This window comes from Esox lucius, chromosome 19 (assembly GCF_011004845.1).
Source record: "Esox lucius isolate fEsoLuc1 chromosome 19, fEsoLuc1.pri, whole genome shotgun sequence".
Lineage (NCBI taxonomy): Eukaryota > Metazoa > Chordata > Actinopteri > Esociformes > Esocidae > Esox > Esox lucius.
In genome coordinates this window covers 8,270,884-8,287,258 of record NC_047587.1, presented here as the reverse complement: position 1 = coordinate 8,287,258, position 16,375 = coordinate 8,270,884, and the positions used below count along the sequence as shown (strand labels likewise).

At 42.6% G+C, this 16,375-nt stretch overlaps 2 protein-coding genes across 13 annotated transcripts in view; one reads left to right on the top strand and one right to left on the bottom strand.

Moving 5' to 3' along the window:
• The window catches only part of mical2b (microtubule associated monooxygenase, calponin and LIM domain containing 2b), a 47,335-nt gene extending 41,469 nt beyond the window's left edge, over positions 1-5,866 (bottom strand). For 4 of the 12 annotated variants that reach the window (XR_002195625.2, XM_010883543.3, XM_020040373.2 and 1 more), the window contains exon 1: positions 5,617-5,864. The gene's annotated coding sequence lies outside the window, so the exon portion shown is untranslated. Of the gene's footprint in view, positions 1-4,334; positions 4,353-5,616 lie in introns of those variants that run through there. The other 8 variants (XM_010883542.3, XM_020040371.2, XM_020040372.2 and 5 more) reach the window with 4 other exon arrangements.
• Positions 5,867-10,108: 4,242 nt separating this feature from the next.
• Positions 10,109-15,704, top strand: dkk3b (dickkopf WNT signaling pathway inhibitor 3b). Its single transcript, XM_010883539.3, has 7 exons — positions 10,109-10,428; positions 10,797-10,916; positions 11,284-11,361; positions 14,125-14,217; positions 14,556-14,700; positions 15,233-15,383; positions 15,478-15,704. Exons 1-7 carry the CDS (start codon positions 10,228-10,230, stop codon positions 15,500-15,502), a joined length of 813 nt encoding a protein of 270 aa, XP_010881841.2. The 5' UTR covers positions 10,109-10,227; the 3' UTR covers positions 15,503-15,704.
• The last annotated feature ends 671 nt before the right edge of the window (positions 15,705-16,375 follow it).

Sequence of the window (16,375 nt, the reverse complement as noted above, 5' to 3'; positions counted from 1 at the left end):
AGGGAATAAACCCTTCAACTATTAGTCTCACCAAAAGAAAATACTGTGAGCATAGTCTGAAATGATGTTTGACCACGTTAACGAACACTTGTCCATTTTATCTAGGCGAGCCTCCTCGTGACACAAAAAAAAGCTTGTATGAGCTAGTGGTCTACAACATCGAATACAATGTCCCTTCAAGAAAGCAAGGCAACTAGCTACTGTATTAACATTATTTTATCACCATTTTAGAATGAAGTGACTTTATCTTCCCAGAGACTGCTCAGTACCAAGACAGCTATTCCACAACACCGTTACAACCTAGCAGTGTCTGCAAATGAACGGCTCATTAGCTCCTTCATTTCAAATAATGTAAAATAACTTTTTACAGGTGAAAACATATTAGGTAAATATTGTACACCCGTACTGCCTAATCAATAAATAAGAAGAACGGGTCTGTGTGTCCGATGTGCATTCTTCCAAACTATTCGTTGAATAGGCAGTTAGAATGGAAAGGAACAACTTACAAAGCTTCATAGTTCATATAAAACTTTACATATATTTCTGCTGTTGAAGCGTTTAATCATTCCAGACCAGCTGTGGTTGGGGGCTGTGTGAGAGCTTATTAAGCACAGTACAGTTCATTCATTTTCGTTTGATCCGGAATTTAGTTTTGAACAATGTTAGCAGGATTTTCTAGCGACAACACAGCCATTAACAGAAAGTACTTGTCTGAAACTGTCCTGTACAGGCCTTCAGGGTGACCCTGCAATATTGTATTTTTTCTAAGTACAAAAAAATTTGAGTTCTAAGAGAAAATGCAGATAAATGTTAACATTTTAAGATGCATCCGAGTCGGGGGGGCGGTTTGGCCTCAATTTGACTGTCCGGGATCAATTTGGGTCTTGCTCAGGAACATAAATGCAGGTCTTTAATTTCACTTTATCCTGCAACGTTTTTGGATACTGGTAAAATGCTCCAACCATTAAGCCAGTGGGACACACAGCAACTTCATGCATTATATGAATTCCAAAGCAAGAACCCTAGAATCAGCTGGTCAAGTCCTCTGCATTAAGCCAGCTGCCACCCGGTATGACATGTCAAATATCTATTTTTTTTTAAACAATTATGGATAGATTGATTCAAAATGCTGATTCTAAAGATTGCAAGGCGGTGGAAGTGCGATGTGTAGCATGACAGACATTGGCTTTTATCTCTGCAGTCCTGTGACCTTGACCTGAACTAATGCACACAGGGTATCTTGACAGAATCAACCCTTTAATCATTAATACACCTAGATTGCCTTATCAAACATGACTGGTGTTTTTTTTATTTATGTAACGAACATACCTACATTATCTGCAACACATTTTCACACTCAGTCGGCACAAAAACAAAGTAACTCTGTTCAACCCTAACAAAATGCAGAAACCATGTCTGATGTATTAGGCTTCAAGTAATTATGAAACAGCAGCTTCAGAGTCTAGGCAAAAAACAACAAAAATCAAGCCTCAGGAAATGCACAAAGTAGGTGTTGTTTGTAACACAAATAAATTCTCACTAAAACACACAAGAACAAACATAATCCATCACTTTTTATGTTTATGTGCAAATTAGTGCAAGACACTGAAATATACTGTAGGCATATAATTGTTGCACATTCACGACTCAACGGTTGACCTATGAGATGTTTAATTGTATATCTGGGTCCCTTGTTTCAGTTGCAGCCCATGCATATTAGCTTTACACTCTGAAGGACATAAATAGGTTCTATACAGATATTGACAGTAGAATATAACAGAATTACAAGTAGCTAGAGGGTTGGATCAGGTAACCCTTGAGAAAGGCACTTAAAAAAAAACTAATGACTCCTTAATCTTGCGTTGCAAAACAGCATTTACTAATTTACTATCATGAAAATGTTAAAAAGTTGTAATTTATTAGTTCATCCGTTCTGGATGGTTGAAATTTCTCTTTGAGACGATTCTGGGATGGTATCAAATATTACGTTTTAATTGGAAGACAACAGTGGTGCCGTCTGTCCAGCAGGCACAGTACGAGACCGGGAGAGTCATGCCTTCCCTGCGTGAGACAAGAATCAAAGGAAAGCCGACAAGTGCACGGCCAGAAAGAGCCAGGAACACCTAAAAAAACACATCAAAGACTGATTCACTAGTTCTGAGCACCAATTCAAATGGACTTGACCACTACTGCCTGTGTAAATGGATCTCTTTACAGTACAGGCAATGAAAATAACAACTACAATCATCCCTTTACTGGGGGAAAATCCAATGGTCACAAATTAAAAAAGTCAAATATTTAGGCATGTCAGAGACATGTGGTGACACAGAATTCAAAGCATTTGGCTGGTGACATCTAGGTTTTAATGTGATGCTGATTAACTCCAGCCTCGTTTCCTCTGAGGCAGAAGACCTCCACTGGAGGAATGTCAGAGATGTAAAATGTGGATATGCTTGCAGGACAGACAGGCATGTTTGTCATGAGGGAAGAGAGAAAAACAGGAAAGGCCATTTATTAAATGTTATCCTACAGTCAGTTGTGTCCCTTTCCTACAATCAGAGGACAGAACATACTATAAAAACAAATGAGCAACATTCAAACCTAGATTAAACATGAAAGGAAATACACATCGAGCCAGTAAAGACCACGGTCCAACTAAGTCACGGTTATTTTTCCATTACCTTTAACTACAGATTTTATAGTTGACTTTATAATTCTTGTCTTACCATCGGCCCAAGGATAGTTTCATACAGTACGTTGGTTTTAATGACCAGGGAATGTGGGTCATCCCATTACAACGCAAGCTGTAATTACATCTCTGGAGAAACATCTACAGACCAAATCTATCCACATCAAACCAGAGAACACCCACACCCAGTCTCGGCAGAATACACCATAAAAAGCCAGTGATTAATCACATATTCGATATTCACCTCTTCCTTTGGTTTGAAAAGCTACCAAGTCCCAGCAGCCTGCCGGCAAGGAAATGGACGTATAGTTTACCATTTGTTCGGATACAAAACAACGGTTGGGAGGGAAGGACCCACCACACCAGTAATTAGTGCAAATCTACCCAGAAGGAAATCTGCAGGATCAGAGGAAGTGTGACGTCATCAGCAAGTGCAGATATGGTGATCGGTTGATGTTCCTCAGCATGAGTTTCAGTAGAAAACTATACCCTAAATATACACACACACACACACACAACCAACACTATTCTGTCCATAGTAACATGCCTAGTGTGTGTGTGTAACAGGCCTGGTGTTTTAAGTCATGAAAGTGATGCATAGAATGAAGAGGAACAGAGGACAGATAAGCACCAGGTCACTTCTCTTCTCTACACTAGAAGGGCTCCATCTTGAAAACTGGACCGCTGACATGCACACTTCTTGAGATTGCGATATCACTGAATTAATAACCAAGATACTAAGATATTGTCGGGGGGTAAAATATTCCTTGAAGTGTATTTTTAGGTTTCTGGCCCAGTATGGAAACATCTTTGAGGTCAATCCATCTGAAAATGTATTTAATAGAAGCCATGTACCAAGCTGATGTGTTCTATGCCCAAGCAAAGCTCACTCCAGGACAATTTCCATCATCCATAGGCCTTCCATGCCACTCACCATCTAGTGGCCCAGTTCAGGCTTGAACATAGACCGCGGTGGTCAGAGTGCTTTAGAACGCTACGCCACCTGTTTGTACGCTTTAAAGTAAACATTAAGATTCTTCAGTGATGAAGACAAGCATGTCTGATGGTATGAAGTATTCAAAATGGGTCTGAGCACCTAGAGCTCCAGAATGGTTTGATTTGCAGGATCAGCAAGTCACTTTCTGACCATTTCATACAGGGGAAAACCTGCATGACAAATGTGGCTCGGCCAAAACGCGAGTTTATTCTAATGGGTACCCTGGACACAGTCAAAAACCTCATTGGTTTCTAAATTTTCCCACACTATTCCATTGTGCGACAAGAACATGTAAATAATTCAACAATAAACACCAATTACCTCAACAGGAGGTATATTGCATTATTAAAACCGCACCGAGCATGTCTGCTGTTTCCCTACATACCGACGACTGACCAAAGCCAAGCGGACTGCACAACTGCAGTCCAGGATTTTGACCGCGGGACTGCAGGCCCAGGAATCAATGAGAGGGTAAATGAGGAGAAAGGGGAACGGTCTCAGAGTGGACGCCAACTAGGGACTTGAAGCTCAGACGAGCGGCGTTGTCCACCGCTATAAAGCTGCCGTTCACTAAAGAATTTTATGTTGCAGTTTGCAATGTACTATTTGCAGGTGAACTAGTAAACGCATGAGAAATCATAATTATACTTTGAAAGGAGAAGGTCGGTCTCCCGCTCACATGCTTCTGCCCTCATGGACCCTTCTGTCTCAGTCAACCCACAGTAGAAAAGTGCCAGTCTCAGACAGAAACCCACCCAGCACTACAGTGACACTGCTAGCTACCGGTGTATTTTTGTCTGGCATCTGGGCTGATATGCAGGCAAAGGCCTTATATGTCACTGGCTTATTCCGGGAAGTAGTGCCGGGTAGCTGTAACGTTTTTTTTACATGCAACAAGTAGGATTATTATAAAAAGCTCACATGAAAAGGAAGAAGATTAACATCTCTCTAACAACGGTATTCAGCCCCTTACAGAAAAATGCTTTGGTCATTGAGACGGCTCAGGATTAAATACATATAGACAGGAAGTACCGCCATAAAGACATACGCTAGAGGACATACCGGTACTGTACATAAAATGCCTACGTTCCCAGAAAACGTCTGCCTGATATTGAACCTTGACTTGAAATTCCTTCATGTTTCACAGACAGTCATATTATGGAGCCTTAGGGTGAAAAAGGGGTGCAGGTAGTTTTACTTGTGCCATTATCAAAAAAAAAGTTACAGGAAGACATTAACTGAACACATGTGCCCGGCAGATAAGCCTATGACTTGAGGAAACGTTCATACATACTCATAGTCACTGTGTCATTTGGTTTCCTAGTGTGCCTTACTAAACGCTCAGTAAACATGCCTGTGTGTGCCACTTAACTTCAATCCTCACCACCTGCCAGCCAAGGCACATGGTCCACTCACCTCTGATCTGTTGATGGAGGTAGGCCTATCTGTCCACCATTTCCATAGTAATCAAATACTGGTAGTCAAATCCGGCTGAGCCACAATCTTTTCTCAAATCTGACAGTCTTGGTTACAGCGTGACACATTTGATAACCTATATGTGAGCTACCTTGGCTTATGGTGAAGAGCTAAATTACTACACTATTTTTATTGCGTCTAAAATACTATGTCACGCACCAGAGAATACACTTGACTTGGATGCCCATGTCATCTGTATATGGTTTGGTTAAAGCAGGAACTTGTAACCACAATTATATATAGTATTCGGAATCGACGGCGTCACCTTAGAATTACAGCAAAATGTATTAAAAATAATACGAGGAAAAGTTGGAGAAAAGAAAATACAAGCAATTTATGTCTAAAAGTTCGGGGGGGAAAAAACCACCAGAATACGATGCAATTTTAGATAACATTCCAGTTAGGTCTGTCGTAAATTCACGCTCAAATGAGAAACAGGCTGTCATTCACTTACATACTGTATGTCTGTCAATTGAACCGAACTTCAAAATGACAGCTGTCCTAATCAAGACGGCTTGTTTTATCCAGAAGGAACTTTTGTCCAAGCGTTACAAAGTTTCCACGGAGCAATTAACTTTAAGTATCCAACTTCTGTTGGACCTATCTGTCAGTTGACGACCGAAATGTTCTCACTTTTCACCGACAAACGGGAGCTGTGCATAATGCCTGGTAAGTCTAGAGGCGGTACTTCAGTGTAATGACGTCCAATAAGAAGTTTGGCATGAATTTAGAGCGTAACGTACAGCCAGACGAATCCTCAGATCAACGGTCAGCTTTTTTTAATTAGGCTGTAGCTTTCAAAGGTCTTCCCAATGGACACTTTTTTTTGTCTTTCTACAGGACGCTTAGCTTTGAACTGATTTCCAAACCTCGAATGATTATTTTCAAATGTTTAACATATCAGGTCTTGGTCGTGGGATCCTTTTTAGAACTCATTGAGCATTTGAATGGACGTGTGATGATATTAAGAAATAGTCAGTGGGTTGTGTTGTGACAGTAGTGTTACCATTTGTCATCACCGTCGGAAACCGAATCTAGCTCTATCGTCATCTACATTAGGTCCTTTGCCGGGTTGCTGGTTTTGTCATAGGCCTACAGAAGCACTAATGGCTTACACTAGAGGAATTGCTTTGCATACTGTGTGAGAAGCTGATATGCCTCTGGAACTCAAAAGCCCTCCAAGACAGCTGTCACTGTGCAATAAAACACCCTGCAACGTGGCCAAACCTCCCTGTGTGTGTTATAGCATGCTAAAGTACGAAAGCCATTAAGCACAACATGGGGTCAATGGTCCTAAGAGGCCTTTGTTAGTGTTTAAGTGTATGTTATCCCCATACATTGTAAATACAGACCATATGGAAAGTTATCCTATACATTAACAATACATACATTATAAAAACATGTAGGTATGTTACACATCATTAAACAATTCTCAATTAGCAATTTCATTTGTATAAAAGGTTTTCTTGGGTTTTTACACCAAAATCCATGGCTGAACTTGACAGCGTGATCATCTCAAAAAAGAGGACTACCTTGCCATCTACAGGACTAAAAACGCTAGTGCCAATCCATAAAGACTATTATTTGCACAGCAACGTATGCTCAACAAATCTCTGGTTTTTTGACTCTTCCTAAATTGATCAGTCAATCAACATTTATTTATAAAGCCCTTTTTACATCAGCAGTTGTCGCAAAATACCCTGCCTTAAACCCCAAGGAGCAAACAACAGTAGTGTTGAATTTCAGTGGCTAGGAAAAACTCCCTAAGAAGGCCAAGATTTTGAAAGAAACCTAAAGAGGACCCAGGCTCCGAGAGGTGACCAGTCCTCTTCTGGCTGTGCCGGGTGAACATATTGAGATTACAAATTGTAATAATTAATACATTTATGCGGGCTGAGTCCAGAGTCTATTTAAACTTAGTCCAGGTCGGAAGCATGACCAGATGGACAAGTACAGGGACAACACGGAGGAGGTGTCTGCACAGTGGCAGCTGAAATCGTCAGGTATCGTCTTGATCTGCAACACGACCAGGAGGACTTTGGACAGGGGAAGGAGCCTGAGATCGTGTGTGAGGTTGAGAGGTTCCGACTAGAGATAGTCAGGATCACCTCCACGCACAGCTTGGGCTCTGGAACCACACTCCTTGAGAGAGGATGGACTCTTCACCACTCTGGAGTTGCCCATGGTGAGAGGCGGCGGGCTGGTGTGGGTTTGCTTATAGCTCCCCAGCTCTGCCGCCATGTGTTGGAGTTTACCCCGGTGAACGAGAGGGTTGTTTCCCTGCGCCTATGGGTCGGGGATAGGTCTCTCACTGTTGTTTGTGCCTACGGGCCGAACGGCAGTGCAGAGTACCCAACCTTCTTGGAGTCTCAGGGAGGGGAGCTGGAAAGTGCTCCGACTGGGGACTCCATCGTTCTACTGGGGGACTTCAACGCCCACGTGGGCAACAACAGTGACACTTGGAGGGGCGTGATTGGGAGGAACGGCCCCCCTGGTCTGCTGGGAACGTCTGGCCGAGTCTCCTGTCAGAGAGATCTTTAACTCCCACCTCCAGCAGAGCTTCGACTGGATCCAGAGGGAGGCTGGAGATATTGAGTCCGAGTGGACCATGTTCTCCACCGCCATTGTCGAAGCGGCCGCTCAGAGCTGTGGCCGTAAGGTCTCCGGTGCCTGTCGAGGCGGCAATCCCCGAAGCCGGTGGTGGACACCGGAAGTAAAGGATGCCGTCAAGTTGAAGAAGGAGTCCTATCAGGCCTGGTTGGCTTGTGGGACTCCTGAGGCAGCTGACGGGTACCGGCAGGCCAAGCGGACTGCAGCCCAGGTGGTCCGGCGCCTCAGGAGAGGGAAACAGGCCGATAGTAGAACCTCGGATTTAGGAGGAACAGTGTGGTTTTCGTCCGGGCCGTGGATCACTGGACCAGCTCTATACCCTCTACGGGGTGCTGGAGGGTTCATGGGAGTTTGCCCAACCAATCCACATGTGTTTTGTGGATTTGGAGAAGGCATTCGACTGTGTCCCTCGCGGCATCCTGTGGAGGGTGCTTCAGGAATATGGGGTCCTGGGTCCTTTGCTAAGGGCTGTCAGGTCCCTGTACGACCGAAGCAGGAGCTTGGTCCGCATTGCCGGCATTAAGTCAGACTTGTTCCCAGTGCATGTTGGACTCCGGCAGGGCTGCCCTTTGTCGCCGGTTCTGTTTGTAATTTTTATGGACAGAATTTCTAGGCGCAGCCAGGGGCCGGATGGTGTCAGGTTTGGGGACCACACGATTTTGTCTCTGCTCTTTGCGGATGATGTTGTTGTGTTGGCCCCTTCAAACCAGGACCTTCGGCATGCACTGGGACGGTTTGCAGCCGAGTGTGAAGCCGTGGGGATGAAAATCAGTACCTCCAAATCCGAGGCCATGGTCCTCAGTCGGATAAGGGTGGCTTGCCCACTTCAGGTGGATGAAGAGTGCCTGCCTTAAGTGGAGGAGTTTAAGTATCTAGGGGTCTTGGTCACTAGTGAGGGAAGGATGGAACGGGAGATTGACAGACAGATCGGTGCAGCTTCTGCAGTAATGCGGTCGATGTATTGGTCTGTCGTGGTGAAGAAAGTCGATTTACGGGTCAATCTACGTTCCTACTCTCACCTATGGTCATGAGCTTTGGGTCATGCCCGAAAGGACAAGATCCCGGATACAGGTGGCTGAAATGAGCTTTCTCCGCAGGGTGGCTGTGCGATCCCTTAGAGATACATTGAAAAGTGTGGATTGTATTTCACCTTCACCTGATCAAGAACCCATCCTTTTCGTTGTCCTAAATTAGTTGGTTTTTTAACGGGCGAATATGAATATGCACTGATTATAAAACTAACTTTACCTCTTGAAGTAGAATTTGACCAATTAGTTCATATAGAGTAAATTCGAAAAAGTTTGGCAGGTAGCCAGGTAGGTAACAGCAAGCAGCGTACATCTGGTGTGATGTAATCACCGTAATTAAGCCATCACAAACAGCACAAAAAACATGAACTTGTCACAAATAATGCAGTGCCTCTAATATCAATTGAGATGTTACGCGAATTTCTGCTGAATTTCAGTTAATTAAAATTGCAACACTTGCAATCGAAATAGGTCAGCTCTTTATTGCAAAATGCACATAAAATGCACATGAACTGTTTGCCATCTGTGAGAGTCAAAGATCAAGACGTCTGTCCTCCAGTGCACAGCTCATTATCTCTTTGAATGTACAGTAAGTACCCTATTATGCTTGCAATAGTAGGCTACCCAATGTCTGGGCTAACTGTTAATTCAATTCAGTCTGATGTGAGAACAGTAGGCCACACCTGGTTAAACAGGGTGTCTGCTGAAAGCTAAGAGTCCATACACCTATGGAACTGGAGGACAGTGCAATATCGGGCAAAGAAATAAAACTGACTTCATCAACTTCATTGAGAAGAAGCTTGAAGAAGGCCGCACCTCATTCAAACTAAGATTGAAGAAATCCCCACCTCATTCACCACAGTTGACCAAGCTGAGACTAGGAAGTTTGACACTATTGTTTGAACATGATGAAACTTTGAATTCATAATTGTACTTTGTTTAATAGCCAGTTTCACTTTTAAATGACATATTTTCACTTTCACCTAACATTTCAACATTGTCACGAACCATACAAAGCCATTCATTATTTTGGTATTTCAACTGAACATTCAATTCAATTTGACATGTAGACGTTTCTTTTTCAAAACACGATTTATTTACAGGTTAGTTTGCATTAGTTTCATTAGTCCCTAAAACCCACTGTTATTGTATTCATTTTTAACTCTTCATTTGAACAAAAACCCCTCAATATTTATAATTACCACGTTTTAATTTTGGATAAATTGTCGAAATAGGCGGGGTTTAGTCATAATGACGAACCTTTATAATTGCCATGGATCCCTTCGTCTGGTTATAATTCACCATGATTCTTTTTCCGGTTTCTTTCTTTTTGTACCCTTAGTTAAGTATAAAATCTGCGTGCATGCTCTGTGCGTCAGCATCCTAGTGCGCTGCCAGGCACAACTATATCTGATTCCGCGGTGAGAATGATGCAGGTCGCGTTGCTTACTTTATTTTTGTGTTTTGTGAACGGAATTTCTAACCAGAAGACCATCCCGGACTCATCGGTAACGGGTGTTTTGAAGGGCCATGTAGCTCGAGGACATACAACACTCAACGAAATGTTCCGTGAAGTCGAGATGTTGATGGAGGACACGCAGCATATATTGGAGGAGGCTGTGGACCAGGTACATGTTCTGTAATGTCTGATGTAATAAACCATAACGCGATTTACTATTGAAGTAGATATTTAAATTGTTGTTTTCAATAGCAGACCTACAATTGAGTTTTTCATTAAACAGAAGTTATTACATGTTTAATATAAAGGCTAATGCTATTTTATTATGTTTTATACTTGGCGAACTAGCCTGTATAGTCTGCTTTAACATAGATGTGTTTCATGGTACACACCAGTTTATGGAATAAAACAACTAGGCTACTGTACTTTAGTTTGCTTTAATAATGACGTGCCAATAAATTATTACCAGGTTTCTTATTCTTATAATTTTTTCAGATCCCCAGGTTATATAATACCTCCATTCCTTTTTTTCCCCAGATAGTCAACGAGAGTGCCAAATCACTGCTAAAAGTACAAAATGTGCTTCCGAACAACCATAACAGCACCTCTGGGGAGGATAGAAACCACACGGTTCACATAGTGGAGAGGCTTGACAAGGTAGGTGCACTACAAACAGGTACAAGATGATGTGTTGTAATGTGGCATTTTGTCTGGGTGTTTTATATTCTAGATTCAACGTTGTCGAACCAGTTTCATGGAGGGCTGAGGGTCTGCAGGTTTTTCCTCTCACATTGTACTTGATTGATTAGGTCAATAATTGGTTCGGTTCTACCCTTGCCTGGTTGTTTAGGTCTGAACTGAGAACCAATTTAAAGGAAAAACCAAAAACCAGCATAGACTAGCCCTCTGTGGGATCGGTTTGACAGCTGTGCTCTAGTAGATAATTTGACAATCGTGGTTGTCCTTATTTGGCCATTAGATGTTTACATTTTCTGACAAGAAAAGCAAACTGTTTCTCTTCTAGGAAACAGACAAAAAAACCGGGGAGACTCACTTCCATACACAAATCGAGATCAATGGCCAATGGAACGAAATTGATCATGTGAGTTTGTGTTTTATAATTATTTGACATGCTTGCTGCAAAATTCGAATGCAAACCCGTTCTGAGTATAGGTGTGTTTCAGTGTCTTAAGTCTGCATCAGCTGATTGTCAAAACAGTCCTATGAAAGCAATGTATCTAGACTAGGATGTCTGGAAATTGATGTTTGTAGAGTCAGTCATTTTAAATGTAGGTTATTCTATCTTTGTACCGTACCAATGTATTCATATTATTTATCATGTAATGTTTTATATTTTGTGCGGACCTCAGGATGAGGAACTGCTGCTTCTTGCAGTGGCCAATGGGCATCCTAGTGAAATCCTGAAGCCAGATGAACTTATGGCATCCAGGCCTTTTGAACAGACAGAAGTGTTCATGCTGTGCCAACACTGAGTAGATAATAGCAGGATATGACAGGTGATGGAACACTCACATGAGGACTCCTTGCCCAACCTCTGCTAGTTCCTTATCTTTTTACAACATTATTTGTATGAGTTGTAAAATGGGCCACTATTCTGAACTTGGTGGTGAGCTTTCTAGTGCACCAGATCTTCGAAGGTATCACTCGGGTGGGTGCCACACAGGAGGGGACAGAAGCCCCAGCGTAGCTGTAAGACTCTGTTTCCCAGACTTGCCCAGCTACCGTCCTCTGTGGTACATATGTTTCTTTACATAGTAAGGAAACAACTCTACTCATCCACCAACCATCCGCTGTCTGGCATCTCTGTGGGATGCTACATCGAAAGACCTCTTGACTATACATCCTGTCATGATGTATTGCTTGTTTTAAAGAGCAACAGGAGGCTATGAAAGTCCCACTGAAATGAAATGGGTCATTAATAATATTATTGGAGATAAGTTAAACTGTTGGACCAATTATCTCCTCTTGATCTGTCTGAATGTGCTGGAATGGAAGTAAATTGATATAGATTATTTTGGAAGATAGTTGCATAGTAAGTTTGGGATGGAGTGTTAGGAAAAAATTGTTTTTTACATTTCTATTTGCTCTAAAACATTTAATAGAAAATCCTGCTGAATAACTTGCCTTGAATAATGTGTCAAACCATTACAGATGTTCCTGTGCTCTTCAGTCTAAAAGCTCATGCTAGGGAACAGGACATTTCCAGGTGAAATAAATACCTGAGTGTTCATTGACGAGGTCAGAAACTTTGCACAGAAGCAAGATAATAGTACAGAAAGCAGATACCCTAGCAGTTAGAGCATCTAACTAAGTGAAAGTTGGACAGAATCCCAGAGCCAACAAGGTGAAAAATTCATTTCTGTAACCATCCGCTGAATGTAGATGTTATTGACCTTAAATTCCAGGTTCACCCAGTTTCCACCCAATGTTCTTTTCCTAGTCATTTTGTAGTTAGAATTACAACCATTCTCAACAACTGCAGGAACGAGACAGTGTAAATGGATTGTGTCAGCATCTTTTACAGTGAATGAGATCACACTATGCTTTAAACAGTTAACCAAAATGAGAACACCAATATAAAGTGTTTTTTCACTTTAAGATGTTTTGATCTTTTTCCTTTCCTGGCACCATTCCAGGATGTGGTTGAATTAATAGACCTGGAAAAATGCATGTAAAAGCTGCCTGCTGGAAAACCCAAATGAGTCACACTTGAACCTTCCAACTCCTTAAAAACAGCTTTTTTTTTTATATTACATTTTTGCTGCTGTGTAGGCTGGTCCACATTTTAAGCTGAATATTTTGTGGATGGTAAATGTTCTGCTTTGGAATAAAAGGAAGATAACAAGGCGCAGTACGATGCCCGTGAACATCTGCGATGAATCAACCCAATTCCATATTTATTAGGGTCGGTGAGCAACATGTCTTCCCCAGTGTCTCCAAACAGTCCCACATCCTGGAGTCATCCCACGTAGCCACGGGGAATAATGACCGCCACCATGAAGCCTTTGCCGAGACTTTCTTATAATGTTCTCCGGCGTGTGTTTTCATGCGTGTAGGGGGATGGTCTGTGATGGTTGCCAGACTTAAGTGGCTGTTAGTGACATAACCCACGTCAGTCCAGACTAGCTCAGGCTGATATGGAGATGGGTGTGTGTTTGAGCCTGCCTGCTATTTGAGCCACACATTTTTGTGGGTCAAAGGGGTTTTAAAGAGATGGAAACAAACACTCATCAGGAACTGGGTATGCCCACCTATTCAGTTCCCACAATGGGAATAATTGGGTCACGATAGAGCACATCACACACCCAACCAACGTTATTAAAGGATACAAAACGCTCAGGTTTATTAATGTGAAGCAGATACTGTTTGTGCTGTGAAGCACTGTCTTCTCATGTCGCTGTATGTGTGGGAGTGGGTTCTTAGGCATATCTACACATACAGTTCGGGTCCCTGTCCATAGTAACCAGTTGCGGACAGACTTGGGAGCTGTGCGTTGTAGCTTAGCGTGTTTGCTTTTGTAAGGCTTTCCAGACTCCACATAACAGTTTAGATGGCTGATTGTTGATAGGAATCATTTTTGGAGGCTGACGAGAGAGGATGGGTGTTTACATCATTGTTTACAGAATCACATGAAGATCATTTCCAGGTTTTGGAAGCGCAGCACCACAGCCATTCATTCCTTCTGTGCTCCATGTGTACTGTAGGTCCGTGCTCTTCCCGTGCAGCCATTTTGGGTGTAACTATGTGAGGAGATTTTGGATGGTGTGTGTGTGTGTGTGTGTGTGTGTGTGTGTGGATCCTCCACTGGTTTGTCTTGTCCGATGAATGTGATTTCTCTTACCAGGAGTGCATGATTGATGAAGACTGTGGTGAGGGCAGCTACTGCCTATATGAGATAGTAAGCTCCAGATGCCTAGCCTGCAAAGCTGTTGATATGGTGAGACTTTTTAAAAACCAATATCTGATGACTATATATCGATATTTCTGATCTTGTCAAGGTTTCGTCTCTTTCCTTGCTCGTGTAACAGTATAGCTTCCTCTGCTTTATGACGTCCCCACGTGGGGCTTGAACCGGCGGTTCTCTGAACATGAACATCTGTCACCCGTGAAGTGTTATCACCATTGTATCACTAAAGCAGATGCCTTTATGGATTAACATTTTTTTAAATAAATAAAAACTTCAACGCTGACCACTAACTGGAGAGACCTCTCACCGGCCACACTTGTCCCAATCAAAAACCTTTCGTCTTCACTTCCATTGTGTGTGTTTTTTAGACCTGCACTAAGGATGAAGAGTGTTGCTCAGACCAAATGTGTGTGTGGGGACAGTGCACTATGAACGCCACCAGAGGAGATGAGGGCAGCATCTGTCAGTACCAGAGTGACTGTAAGCCAACGCATTGCTGTGCCTTCCTCAAAGGTAGCCGGTGGTCAAAAAAACACACACACGCACACTTGATGCCCACAAATGCATCCATTGAAGAAACTGTCGAAGGTATGGTTAGGTAATGGTAAACACAGTTCATTTGAATTGGAAGCACTGGTGCCTTCACAGGTTCTTACCTTTTGAAATAAATCTCTGATTGTTTTTTATAAAAAAAGAGTAAGCAACTAGTGAATAGTTAATATCTTTGTGATTTAGCAGACTCTCGTGCTACAAATTATTTGGTCATGTATGAATACATACAATTGGTATGGCCCCAGTTCTCAAACCCAACCTGCAGAGGCCCAATTCAAGCAATTCAATGTAAATGTTGAATCTGCAGTTAGGGGTTATATTTCTAGGCACACTGGGGCTACCAAATCTAAATTCCTGTTCCACAGCAAAATTGCACGCCTGAATTTCTAAGCACTCTATGTACTAATCTGCTTTCATCACCCGTTCTCCCCTCTCACCCTCCTTGTCTCCCCCATTCGTACTTCCTCTTCTCCCTCTCATCCCTGTGGTACAGAGCTGCTCTTCCCAGTGTGCCAGCCCAGGCCGGAGAAGGGAGAATTGTGCATTAGCCACCCTAACCTGCTTATGGACATGCTATCCTGGGACCTCGAGGGCCCAAGGGAAAACTGCCCCTGTGCTATTGGGCTCCACTGCCAATCCAATGGGTGAAATAATCTATAACCCTCGCAGAGTGCTGTGTTTGTTTGCATGCGGGTCTGTCAAATGTTTTATTTACTCAAAGAAATGTTTTTGTTTCAGGCGCAGACCACTGTGTGTGACCTAGAAGACAACCAGACAAAGTGAAGAGGCTGACACTTTAAGAACTTGTTTGTTTCATGAAAACCAGTGATTGTGCTCTGGTATTCATCTGGCAGTCATGCTGGACAGACAATAGCCCAACCAAATGACAGATGTGTTCTCAGTTGCATTAACTAACCAAACGAAGCACTCATGATGTAATTGAAATAAACATGGCGACAATTGTATTTTTTTAAATTTCTTTACATTCCAGCCGTTGCAACTGATTGAGTTGTTGGCCAGTGCTAAATATAAACACTAGGTGGCAGCATGGTACACCCATTGATGTCCTGTTTGACATTTCAACTGCAGTTCTGCAGACTCTTGGTATCCTGTTGAATGTACACTGGTTAATCTGGTTTTACACTCACACCTGCTTTACAAAACATACATGCACACTGTCCATGTTCACAGGACACATTAGTGCCTTCGAATAATCTCACTTGTAAGTCTCATCCAGGGATGTTTTCCTCCTACAATACAGAATGGAAATTTCAGGGCTCCGGTGGGTTAGTGTGCATAAAGCCAGGGTTGGATGAGTCATGGTAGTACATGGCCTTTTCACTGCATATCCGATTGTAGCCAGAATAATGGTCATAAAGCTGCAAGACGAGGAAAAACAGGCCTTTACCACATCAGGATAAACTGCAGACCTTAAAGCATTATGGTAATGTACACCACTCCTCGTACATTAGTGGTCAACTCCAAGCCCATCCCTGAAGGCCTCTCCATCCAGATTGTCCAGGGCAGCCCAGTTCAGACCTTTTGCCCAATTACTGGCAAACTAGCTGATCTGATCAATTAAATTGGTACCAGTTAATGGAAAACGTGGGCTCTGTACATGCAACAAAGATTCCTC

Excerpts from the sequence above, each read along its gene's own strand:
- dkk3b (XM_010883539.3), top strand. The coding sequence starts at position 10,228 with ATGATGCAGGTCGCGTTGCTTACTTTATTTTTGTGTTTTGTGAACGGA. Across the intron at positions 10,429-10,796 it reads TGGAGGAGGCTGTGGACCAG|ATAGTCAACGAGAGTGCCAA; the intron begins GTACATGTTCTG and ends TTTTTTCCCCAG. Across the intron at positions 15,384-15,477 it reads CTCCACTGCCAATCCAATGG|GCGCAGACCACTGTGTGTGA; the intron begins GTGAAATAATCT and ends TTTTTGTTTCAG.